This window comes from Lutra lutra, chromosome 13, assembly GCF_902655055.1.
Source record: "Lutra lutra chromosome 13, mLutLut1.2, whole genome shotgun sequence".
NCBI classification, from domain to species: domain Eukaryota; kingdom Metazoa; phylum Chordata; class Mammalia; order Carnivora; family Mustelidae; genus Lutra; species Lutra lutra.
In genome coordinates, this window is record NC_062290.1 from 29,224,147 (window position 1) to 29,237,247 (window position 13,101).

Below are 13,101 nucleotides of genomic sequence, written 5' to 3' on the forward strand. Positions count from 1 at the left end.
TCAAAACATCACCTTAGTCTTTCACTCTCTCAAATGCCAGAGAAAGTGTCTGTGGTCATTCTTGCCTGCCCCCTCAACAAAAGTCTCCTTTGCTCTCTTTGCAGGAAAAAAAGAGAGAAGCACCAAGTGGGAAAACAAAATTCTCAGAGGTTCCCTCCAGTCCAGGCTGGCTTGGCCTCCATTTGGTTCTCCAAGACAGGAGTAGCAGAGCCCACTCATGCTCCTCGACGTACTCCTCAGAAAGAAGCTTAGACTAATTCACATATCCTGCTAAGGTTAGTTTTCTGCTAAGTGTTTGCCCCTTGAAAATCAAATTCTGGCCTCTTTCTTTGAACAACCATCGGCCAAGTAGAAATATCTTCAAATAGCAGTATCTACAGACAACACATTAGATGACATGGGACAGACCCAATCTTTCCCCCACGTTTATCATCAAGAGCAGTAAGGAAAACACTCAGAGAAAGTGAATCACATGCACATTACAGAATTAGAGCCGAATCGTAGCACAGAAAGTCAGTGATGCCCGCGATTTGATCACAAGTAGTTTAGTGGACAGAATGTGTGCTGTGGAGACAGCGGCATGGGTGGGGGCCTCCACAACCAGCCTGGGGGGAAGATTACCCAAAAGAACAATCCTTAAGACCATCCAGCAGCCTTGGTCTCCCTTCTGCCTGAAAGCCCCCAGGGCAGAGCCCAGCCATCCTGACTGGAGTGAGGACTGATCCTCAAATTGTGATCCGGTGTGGGTTATGCGGGTCGCTGTGAAGTCTCTGGTGATACAGGATGGTCACAAACCAAGCCATCAAATCCTCTCTGTTGTTGGGTATGTGCAGTAGGCAAAGGCCCCAAAGAGATCCTAATCCCCAGAATCTGTGACCGTGTTGCATTATTTGGCACAAGGGACTTCCAGATATAATTAGGGCCACCAATTTAAAATAAATCATAATGGATTACCTAGATGGGCCCAATCTAATCTTTTTTTTTTAAAGATTTTATTTATTTATTTGACAGACAGAGATCACAAGCAGGCAGAGAGGCAGGCAGAGAGAGAGGAGGAAGCAGGCTCCCTGCTGAGCAGAGAGCCCGATGCAGGGCTCGATCCCAGGACCTTGGGATTATGACCTGAGCTGAAGGCAGAGGCTTTAACCCACTGAGCCACCCAGGCACCCCAGCCCAATCTAATCTAATAAGCCTTTTTTTTTAAAAGATTTTTTATTTATTTATTTGACAGACAGAGATCACAAGTAGGCAGAGAGGCAGGCAGAGAGAGAGAGAGAGGAGGAAGCAGGCTCCCGGCTGAGCAGAGAGCCCAATGTGGGGCTCGATCCCAGGACTCTGGGATCATGACCTGAGCCGAAGGCAGAGGCTTTAACCCACTGAGCCACCCAGGCGCCCCTCTAATAAGCCTTTAAAAGCAGGGAACTTTCTGTGGCTGAGGCCAGGGGAGATGAAGCAAAGTGGGGATATCAGAGAGATTTGAAGTCTGAGTAAGACTTGGCCTGCCTTTGCTACCTTTAAGGACACAAGAGTCATAAAACACAGAATCTAAGAAGCTTCTAGAAGCTGAGAATGGCCCCAGCATCAGCCAGCCAAAAAAAAAGCTGGGGACTTCCATCCTACCACAGAATGGAACTGAATTCTGACAACAGGCTAACCAAACCTGAGAGCAAACTGCCCCACTCCCAGCTTCTCAGGAGGAGCCCAGGCTGGCTGACACACAGATCTTGGCCTTATAAGATGCGAGCAGAGAACCCAGCCATGCCCGTCAGACAGCTGACCTACAGAACAGTAGACAATAAGTGGGCGCTGTTTTAAGCCTCTAAACATGTGGCCAATTGTTACAGCAGCAATAGAAAATCAATACAATAAGATTTGAGAAACATAACGAAGAAGCAGAGTAGTCCTCAAATGCCACCAAGAACCTAATACCACGTCTGATATTTGTGTCACAACCAGATTTTCAAAACCAGGCCCCATCTGTCCTCTGATGTTACCATCCCACCGAGGCGGTGAAGAGGGTAGTAGGAAAGTACCAGCTCAGTTCTTCCAGTGAGGATCCCAAGACCGAGTGAGCTATGGTTTGCCTACAGTGGCCTGACTGGTTAGTGGGAGGACAGAGACTAGAACTCCAAACTCGTGGCTCCCAGCCCAGCAACCTTCCAGAAACTCCTAGAGGGAGGAGACATTAAAGATCAGACCAACTACTCACCTTCCTGTAGATGGCAAAAATGGTTCCAATGGAGGCCAGGCAGTCGATGTTAGAAGATCCATCCAGTGGGTCAAAGCAGACCACATACTTCCCCTAAATGCACAGAGAGAAGAACCACCTGATTGGTCCCCTTTCAAACAACACACTCCATGTAAATGACTGTAAATGGCAGGTAACACTACATCAAAAAGTGATTGAGAGCAAAGGGTTATCCTTACCAAAAAAATGCAATTACTAAGGGTGGCAAAATATATCGGCATCTATGAATCCTAAGCCCAGGACCAACCTTCCCGTAGACCAATGCGTTGATGCCCATATGGGGCGATCCAGGTCCCATCCACCTCCTCGCTTCCTCTGGCTCTGCCCTCCCCGGCCCCCTGGAGACTCAGGGCTGCCAAGGGTGTAACAGGAAACCTAGTCTGAAACTGACAACTGGCCCAGAGGGGTAGAGAAGTGGAAGGTGAACCCCGGGCCAGCTCTATCCATAGCCGTGGTAAGGTCGGTTATAGATTTATTCATGACTCTTTCTGAACCTCTCTGCAGAAAGGCTTTCCTCCTTTTGGAGCATTTTTGCCAAAAGACTTTGGAAAACCTCAGAACAACATTCCAGAGCCTCTGGATCTGTCTAAGAGAACTAGTATCCATAAATAGTCATAGGAATGAAAATACTGTCCCAGGTTTTGCTGCAGCCGACCCACCTGACCTACGTGAAGACCAGAAGACAGAGTGGGTGGGATCTTTGTAGCTCACCCCACTGCTGCACAGGCTGCTCCAGCTGTCACTCCATAGAAAGAAATCACCAGATACTTTTTACAGGCCTCCTATGTGCAAGGTTCCAGGGGAGCTGTAGTGATAGGGATCGGAGTCTCCTGGCTAATTCCACATGGATAGTAGAACATCAAGGAAGATGGGAGTCATTTCTCTCACCACTAAAATTACTTCTCCCTGACTTTCTGCTGAGTAATGCCTTAGCTTAAGCTGACCTTTATTTCTTTTTTATTCCTTGCTCAGTGGGGGTGAGGGTGGGTAAAAAGTGGGATAATCCATAAATTTGGAAATTCCCCATTCTCCCTGTACATAATTCAAGTGAGCCCATTCATTCAGGCACGCATGCTTTCCACAAATATCTGCTGAACGTCTGGAACATGCTGGAAAATGCTCAAGGAGCTGGCATGGAAGTAGGCATGGAATATTCAAGAACTAGCACTAAGACCTGTATGGCTTGGGTCAACTGGTGGGGAAAATGATGAATTAGATTGGAGAGATCATTGGGGGGGTTTCAGTGGGAGCTGAACATTGAAAATGATCGGCGTGGTTTAGTTTAAATTGTGTGACACAGGGGCGCCTGGGTGGCTCAGTGGGTTAAGGCCTCTGCCTTCTGCTCGGGTCATGATCCCAGGGTCCTGGGATCAAGCCCCACTTCGGGCTCTCTGCTCGGCAGGGAGCCTGCTTCCCTTCCTCTCTCTCTGCCTGCCTCTCTGCCTACTGTGATCTCTGTCTGTCAAATGAATAAATAAAATCTTTAAAAAAAATAAAAATAAAAATAAATTGTGTGACACAGTGAGAGTAAAATACTTTGCACAGTCCCTGGTATACAGCAGGTATTTAATAAATTTGGCTTTACCTGCTCTGTCCTCTCAGCTAATTATGAAGAAATGTTCTCCAACACCCAATGTATAAAACGAGGACCAGTCCCAGTATTTATTTTGTTTAATAGCTGAGCATAAGTTGAATTTTTGGCCACCAGCAAACCTCTATCTTTAATGAACTGTTTGTGAAACCAGAATGACTACAGACCCTCCCCAGTCATGTCCTGCACTGACCAGGTTTGCCATTGTATTAAGGCAAGAGCACACAATCCTTATGATTTCTTTCCTACATGAATCTAACGGTTTGTCAGGCGCAAAGAGATCTCTGCCGAACCCAGAGCTCCCTTGGAGAAGAAGTGTGTGTTGGGGTAATGGGTCATAGAAGTGGGATGGGTGCTCTTCCCAGGAACTCTACTTTTTATTGGACTTAATGACTCTGAAGCCACAAAAAAAAATGCAACACTTGTTCCGGGCACATGAAAATACATGAACCCCACCCACTGAGGCATTTCCAGTAAATTACTGTTTTACTTCCTGAATGAATCACCCCCTGTCATAGAATTTTTTCACTAGACAGTGTAAGACTTCTAGCTAAAGAAGTATGCAATCCTTTTTTTTTTTTCAGAAAACAGAATTTAAGAAATCAAGGAAAATCCCAGAAACTAAAGAAAAGCAAAGCAACAAGATTCTTCCCGACTCGGTAGTGCCATCTGCTGGTGAAGAGGGGAACTGCATTCCAGCCCCGCACTCACCCTCTTCTCCTTGGCGGTGATAATCGCGTCTTTATTCTCCTCTGAAACCAGGACGCAGGTGCTGTAGGAGGACTGGAGCATATTGATCACCAAAGAATTGGATAACACGTCCAATTTCTTCACCTCATCCCCGGTCACATTCACGCTTCCTGCAATTCCATACCTAAAAAGAGGAAAGCCTGAATTAAATCACTAAAGGAATCCAAACTCCAGCAGAGAAGCCCAGAAGCCATTGTATCCCAGCTTTTCCCCTCATGGCTGCAGAGTCTCCAAATTATACAGATTATACAGACCAAGTGTAACATGACTCACAGTGGGGATTCTCAATTTTGCTTCCTTTACACCTCGGGGATATATGGTCCTATCCACTTATTTTTACAAAAACCCTACCCAGAACTCAGTCTTAATAAAACACAAACCAGCATTCGGCAGTGGGAGGAGAAGGGAAAGGGCTAGTTCATAAACTCAGACACATTGCTGTCATTACTGACTCCAACAAATAAAGGCTCATGGCTTTCCAGCCCGGAAATTTCAAGTATCTGTTGATTACCCCAAATAGTGGACCAGTGAGTTGAATGAAAAATAGCCCCGTGACAGCTCTGTGTTCCTTAAGAAGGAAAGTCGGGGACACAATTAACTAGTTTAATTTTGTTCTTCATTGCCATTTCAAGCAATGTAAGAAAAATTCTATCTAGCTTTTTATTTTAGAATATCCATATGCAAGGTCTCCCAGTTCCCACCCTCATGGACAGGATTCTTCTAAAATACCAACCAGATAACTCTGGTCTCACCCTGAGTTCCCAGGTTCCCCACGGTGGACTTGAGGTCCCACCAAGGAAGCCCTGTCCCACTCACCTCATTCAGCCAGTCTCGCCTCCAGAATCCACCAGACACACACTTGCCTTACAGGTACCCCTGAGTTTGCCCTCCTACCCCCACACTCTTCCACACTCATCCCTCTAAAAGTGGAATGGCTATTACCCCGCTCAAGCCTTTTTCATCTCAACAGTGCAAAAGTCCTGTGGCCACCAGCACCCAGCAAACTGTTCCTCTCCTTTTCACCTTCACTCATGGTGTTTCTCCACAGGAATGCTCTCTGCCAACCATCAGCTTCTCACTAGTCTCCCTCCTGATCCCTTCTGGAAGCTTCCTTGGTCCCCCTACATCCCTATCATCTCTCCCTCCCACAACAGTTCATGACCTATTCATGCAAAAACCTTTCCTACTGGACTGTCTGTTTACTGAATGCTAGACTGCTGGCCTACTGTACTGGTTTCCATAGTGCTCAAGGACATAGTAGATGCTCAATACACATTCAATGAATTATGAAGAAGGCATGGCAGGAAAGTAACTTCCCTACTTCTCCTTTATTTAATGCCATTTATTTGTTGAAGGAACCTCAAGTGGTTCTAACAGGTAGCCAGGGTTGAGAACCACTGATCTACCCTCAGCAGGAGACAACTCATTTCCCACCCTCCTTGACTGACAGCCTTCCTCCAGATGCCGTCTACCCTTAACCACCAACAACACCCCTCCTTCCAGAAAGAATGAAAGCTCATTCATACTGAGATCTAATTGTCTGACAACTGCTCCAAGTTAGGTCACAGATGCAAGAGAGCTTTATAACCCACAGGACAATATCTTTTACCATTTTAACTAATACTAAAACTTTACTGACAATTTTGGGGGCACCTGGGTGGCTCAGTTGGTAAGCATCTGCCTTTGGCTCAGGTCATGATCCCAGGGTCTTGGATTTGAACCCCACATTGGGCTCTTTGCTCAGCGGGAAGCCTGCTTCTCCCTCTCCCACTCACCCTGCTTGTGTTCCCTCTCTCACTGCGTCTTTCTCTGTCAAATAAACAAATAAAATCTTTAAGAAAAACGTTACTGACAATTTTTAAATGGGATATTCCACCACTGACAGTAGAAAACCATGAAGATGTTTCCAGAAGAAGCATTCTAGCATTCCCTTCTTCTTACACCCATGAGAGGACCAAAAAAGAAGAAAAAAACCATGAAAATTTCTGATCCCTTTGGCATTCACTAAGTTTGTGCCTAAAAATGTCTTCCCAGAAAAATGAAGCAAAAGAATGAGGGGCTTGAGGTCCCCTAAGTGGGAAGGGACAGAAATATATGGAAGTCTCATTTTCATGAGCAGAATTGCTCCAGGACAGAGTAACCCCCTAGCAATATGAGAAGCAATTCCCTTGCTGTTCCATTGTCCTGTTAATTAATCTCAGCATTTCGTTAGAAAGAAGGAATTTCCAGACAATGGGCTTCTCACACTGCCACTTTGGTGTTTCTTACTGAGGGGCTAGGGAAGGATGTCGTCTGAATTAGCAAGATGTGGGGCTCCTGCCAGCCTGAGGACCCCTGTCTCACCGCCTCTGAGAAAAAGGTGGAGCCTGACATCTTGATTCGGTGGTCTGCACCTGCCACCTAGTGGACAGTCAGCAGCATGGCCCAGCCAGCCGCAAATTTCCTCAAATCTGCACTTGGAACCACTGTAATCATGAGAATTTACTGAGCATTTATTATGGATCTGGCCTTTTTGAAATCTTCATCCCATGGATCCACTAAGCCTTACAACAACCCTGTAAGTTAGGGGCTGTTAGCATCCCCTCCAGTTTACAAATGAGAAACTGAGGTCCCAGCAAGTGTAGATAATCACATGGAAGGAAGAGCCAAGTTCAATGAACCCCCTATTCCTCAGTTCCTGAGTCTACTTCATCTGGACGCTCAACAGCCACAAAGCTAAGAGTTCTGAAGCCGATTAGTACAACCCTACCACAGCCGCCATTGCCTAGCTAAGCATCCTGCAAAGAGGAGAAGCGCATTAAGGTGGGTAGAAAATACAGAAATGTCAGCAAGCAGCGGAGATGCCCAGAAAATGGCTCTAAGCATAGCAGGGCCCATATGCAGGGACAGGTAAAGTCCCTATTTAGTGTCACTCAGCATAGCCCATCACCTCATAGGAGCAGGACAGAGGCAAATGTCTTCACCTCGCATTCAAGAAAGTTCTTAATTGTAGAGCCTGGCCATTATTGCTGGATGACACAATAATACAGTTATAACAATACACAGAGAGTGGGGAAAGGCGATCATAATACATCTTTTATTATTATTATTATTATTTAAGCAGGCTCCACTCCCAGTGTGGAGGCCGATGAGGGTTTGAACTCATGATCCTGAGATCAAGACCTGAACTGAGATCAAGAGTCAGATGCTTAACTGAACGAGACACTCAGGTGCCCCATAACGCTATCAATTTTTTTTTCTGTATTATAAGTACTAAATTGTTAAGAATTAATATTTTAAATTATTAGATTTTGTTATTTCTTTCTGTTATTTCATTTTTGGAATAATAATAATGGGTCCTTTCAACTTTGAGAAGACCTCCAATGGACTTGCTACAAAGAAGATGGAACCCCAGAGAAAGTCAGCTTCTTTTTACCACAGACTTAAACTGGACCCTTGGCTGTGTGGAATTTTATTAAATAAAGGGAAACCTCACTAAAATTGAGTCAGAGGCCAGAAGGGGGAGCCCTCACACCGGACCACTGGAGGTCATTGCCGGAAGTGTCAATTCCAAACCCCAACAGAAGAATCCTCCAGGAAATCATCAATTAATTACAGACTCCTACAAGAAAAGATGTAGGTGGTATCTCCTCCAAGAAATTGACTAGCCCAGCAACTCAGCCAGTAAAAAACCACGTTGGCCCTGAACTCTTGTTTGTCACCAATGGGCTTTCGTTCAAAACAACCCCTGCCAATTTCCTCCTCTGTAAAATAACCTTCTTCTCCTTTGTTAGACCAGCCTATGGTTTTTGGCAGAGCTTACTTGTCCCAGATTGCAAGTCTCTACTATTCCCTAATAAACTCATTTTTGCTGGCAAAATAAACAACTTATTTTTAAGGTCAGCAGCTATGACAGTCAGCAGCTGTAGCATGAACTTGGCCTCATTCTGTGCTTGGAAGGAGTACAGAAGAGAATAAAGTGGAAGAGCGCTCTGCATTCCCTCCTCCTCGACCCAGAACATCCCAGCTTCCTGCACACCACGCAGAGAAGATAAAGAGTCACAGAGAAGAAACAAAAGATTGTCTTAAAAGCAAAAAAGACTCCTTGCCAAAATAAGACTGAAGCTTCAGGGCAGGGAGTTATTTTGTAAATGATTCTTAGCTCCTAGCACGTTGGCAAAGTTCATGGCAATAAAATGCTCTTATCTGCTAAGAGCTAAAGCGAAATCTCAAGTCTTTCTCACTGTTTCTTTGCGCAGCAAGAAACAAATCATGATAATTCAACCTATATTAAATGCAACAAGCCCCTGAGCTGGTCATCATTATAATACATGGCAACTGGAAAAATTACACATTTTTTTTAAAAGAAAAATTCTTTTTTTTTTCCCTCCATACCATCTCTCCCAGTATTTTGTTCCTTTCTTGAAACAAGTCAAGAGCCCTTCATCAGAGACAGAAACTTTAAAAGCACCTTCCCTCCAGACACAGAGGTAGCTTCCCCGAGCACCTGCAGGTTTGCGCATGCCCCCCCCCCCCCATGCCTGAATCCCTGCGTGTCAAGGGCGGGTCTGAGCACCCGCACCTGCTCCCCCCGGACTCACAGGTGGGCCAGGCCGGCCTTGCGCACAGCCGAGGATATGGCTTTGATGGCCGTCAGCATGGAGTTCAGCAGTTGTGTGAGCTCCCCAGTCCCTTTGGCCTGACGCCCCTTTTCCATAACGTAGCGGGTCAGGGTGAGCATGTCCGTTTCAAAGGGGCTTCTGTCCGACATCGTGGCGGGGAACTTTGCAAATCCTTCTTTTCTCCCAGGAAGCCCTGTTTATCTCGAAAGGCTATAGCTCAGTCGGTATCAGAGCTGGTTCCTGCGAGCCCTGCCAGGACCTTTAAGGAAAAAGTGCCCCGACCCACGTGGTTAAGACAACTGGGCAAGCCCTCAAGGAAATCTCTCTTGGCAGGCTGATTTGGAAGGCTGCCAAAGCACCATAAGCGGCTGCAAATAAAATCAGGCAGCCCAGAAACACACACCTCATTTTTCTTGATGATCCCAGGAAGCAACGCTTCAGTAACTGGTGGGAGAAGAGAAATCTAGCCACTTAAAAAAAAAAAAAAAAAAAAATCCATAAAACCCTCTCCTTCCAGGACTCAGGATGCTTTGCATACATCTACTGCAGAACCCAATTCCCCTGTGCCTATGGGAGGCACGCTGGCAGGTAACTTATCTGGGTTATAGGTCAGATGATGAAATAATCCTGGTTCCGCTTAGCCAGGGGTTTGCAAAGGGGGCTTCTTATTTCCAAAAGCACGTGTGACTGAAGGGGTATCCATGATAGATAACCAAATCTAGAAGAAGAAAATTACCCTCCTAGCGCAGTGTCTCACATCAGGGTTGTTTTATCAATTCCTCTAGATTTGCAGTTTCAATTCAAAAATGCTATTTGCTTACTGAAAGGAAACATTACGGAAATATATAAAAAAAAAAGTGAGGGGCACCTGGGTGGCTCAGTCAGTTAAGCGTCTGCCTTCGACTTGGGTCATGATCATAGGGTCCCTGAGATCGAGCCCTGGGATCAAGTCCCCCATGGGGCTCCCTGCTCCGAGGAGGGTCTTCTGCTCCTCTCCCTGCTCGTGCTCTCTCTCAAATAAATAAAATCTTGAAAGAATGAATAAAGAAAAGAAAGAAAGAAAGAGAAACCTCACCACCAGCCCAGCCCCCAACCCACTCTGTAGGACTAACTGGGTTGGTGGGGGGTCTATATGGGTCATAGGCACTGGTGGGGGCCTGCCTAGGGTGGACCAAGAAGGTTCTGTAGGGGCACACACACCTGGCACTGAGTCCCAAGCTAGTTAGTTACCTGCTAGATGTCCCCGGGAAGTTTCCTGAATCCTGTTTTCTCTCTTATAAGTGGGAATAGCAGTAAAACATCTACCTTATAGAGTCATTGTCAGGGTTAAAAACAAAAAGATGAGCCTGGCACATAGTAGATACTTAGTACCTCTGAGCTATTATAGATATATATAACTATTTTAGATGTATATTTTTTAGATGTGTATTTAATAATTACGTGTACCTATGGTTTAGATGTATATATGACTATTGTTAGAGTTTTTATTTTATTTTTGTTGTTGTTAGAGTTTTTAGATGTATATTAACTATTATGTATATATAACTATTTTAGATGTATATGAACTATTATGTGTACATATATAACTCCATTTTGCAAAATAGAATATGCACATTGCTCTGTCGAATATACATGAAGACGCTGCAATGGAATTTTTTTCTGACAATTAATTCAGTCAGAATGTGTTTAGCTGTAAGCAAGAGAAAACTCAGACGACTTGGATATGCGGGAGTTTATTTTTCTCATGTTTTCTCATGAGTTCACTAGGAGGTGGCTGCTGGCATTTATTTAGCTACTCAGAGTTTCCATGAGGAGCCCCTCTGTCTCTTCTGTTGTCCTTGGTCAGCTGGCTTCTGCCACCAAGCTAAGACACCTCAAGAGCACAAAATGGCAGCCACCGTTCTGAACATCTAGCCCACACTGAAGACCCAAAGAGGGGAGAAGGGCGCTCCCATCACATCGGTTGCCTTTTATTAGAAAAGAAGTATTTCCCCAGAACACTCTCCCCCGCCCTCTCCCTACACACACACCAGTGGACTTCTGCCTACATAGCTTTGACCAGATTTGTGTCATATGAGGACCCCTTGCTATGGAGGTTGAGCACTGGTATTCCATGGACCAGCCAATCTCAAGTGGCTGCCATAGCAAAACATCTCAGAAATACACATCCATGTTGGTACACAGAGATATACTGCAATCCAATGTGTGGACTGTTTGATGATTCTGGAAATGTTCACTCTCGAAACAATGTTTCAACGAGCTTCCATATCTTTGTGCACCTGCTTGTGTGAGCCTTTAGTAAGATACAGCTGTGGATACCTGCTCTGTCAGAACACTTTAATTTTGACACCACCATCTAAACCAGAAAGCTCTCTTTTTTTTCTGCGAGCTTCGGGAAATGGTGAGAACTATGGAGGGAACCTTCTTTACTTGCCGTGTCATGTTGCCATTAACGAATAACAAGTTTTGTCTGATCAACAATAATTCTTCTGACACGTCTATAGGAGGAGATGTAGCCGGGTGTAAGGAGTCCTGGGCCAGTAAGTGAGTACAAGAGAAAAGAGTATCCTGGTTATTGGTTTCCAGATCTCCTTTGAAGTACAACATTGTCATCAGAGGATTTCCCACGTGACGGTGCGAAAGGATGCCAAGTCAGCGGGCCTTCACATCTTCCCTGGAGAAAGGATTATGTCTATGCACACTAACACCGCTTCATGAATATTTATAGCAGCTCTATTTATAATGGCAGAGACTGCAAACCCAAGTGCCCCTCAGTGAATGGATAAACAAACTGGGGTAGAGCCGTAAAATAGACTAGAGTTCAGCAATAAAAAGGAACAAACCTATTGCATGCAGCCCCAGGACGAATCTCAAAGACACTGTACTAAGTGAAGGAAACCAGTCTCAAAGATTACATGTGGTATGATTCCACTTACATTTTTAGAAAACAAAATTAAGTATAAAGAGAACAATTCCATAGTTGCCAGGGCCTACAGGTGTGGGGAGTGTCAAGACAAGGACTGTTGCCTGATGGGACTGTTCCTATCCGAATTATGGTGATGGCAATTTGGTTTTTTTGTTTTGTTTCATTTTGTTTTTTAAGATTTTATTTATTTATTTGACAGACAAGTAGGCAGAGAGGCAGGCAGAGAGAGAGCCAGGGAAACAGGCTCCCTGCTGAGCAGACAGCCTGATGTAGGGCTCGGTCCCAGGACCCTGGGATCATGACCTGTGCCGAAGGCAGAGGCTTCAATCCACTGAGCCACCCAGGTGCCCCAGTGACGGCAATTTGAATCTATACGTGTGTTAATCTCAAATAGCTGTACACTTTTTAAAAAATTCATATTACTATAGAACAAATACAAAATGGATCATGGACAGTCTGCAAACTGTACCAGTCCATGACAAAGTTAGTAGAAAAATTGAAAGTATTTAGAAATTTCTATAGCAATTGTCCTATGTTGTATTTGCTCTGTCTGTATTAAAATATTATTTAAATCTAGCAATAAGGGGCGCCTGGGTGACTCGGTCAGTTAATCATCTGCCTTTGGCTCAGGTCATGATCTCAGGGTCCTGGAATCAAGCCCTGCATCAGGCTCCCTGCTCAGTATGGAACCTGCTCTTCCCTCTCCCTCTGCTTCTCTCCCTTGCTCTCTCTCTCTCTCTGGCTCTCCATCTATCTCTCAAAAAAATAGTGAAATCTTTAAAAATAATAATAAATCTAATAATAAAATGTAATTTAAATTTAAATGAAATTACAATCGAATACTAAACAATCAGGGACTGCATTTTATATGTAATTGTTTTTTATTTCATTTTTCCAGGTTTTGGGGTTTGTTTTTTTTTTACCACTATAACAATTTTTTAAGCACACAGTGCAGTGGCATCAAATACATTCACAGTCTGCTGCT

At 44.7% G+C, this 13,101-nt stretch overlaps 1 protein-coding gene across 2 annotated transcripts in view; it reads right to left on the reverse strand.

The window, feature by feature from the left end:
• The window catches only part of FBP2 (fructose-bisphosphatase 2), a 34,114-nt gene extending 24,655 nt beyond the window's left edge, over positions 1 to 9,459 (reverse strand). Inside the window, exons 1-3 of one of the 2 annotated variants that reach the window (XM_047700817.1) lie at positions 9,170 to 9,459; positions 4,551 to 4,713; positions 2,210 to 2,302 (exon numbers count right to left, since the gene is read on the reverse strand). In XM_047700817.1, coding sequence (XP_047556773.1) covers positions 2,210 to 2,302; positions 4,551 to 4,713; positions 9,170 to 9,339 — 426 coding nt within the window. In that variant the 5' untranslated portion in view covers positions 9,340 to 9,459. The remainder of the gene's footprint in view (positions 1 to 2,209; positions 2,303 to 4,550; positions 4,714 to 9,169) is intronic. The other variant, XM_047700816.1, reaches the window with a different exon arrangement.
• Positions 9,460 to 13,101: the final 3,642 nt, after the last annotated feature.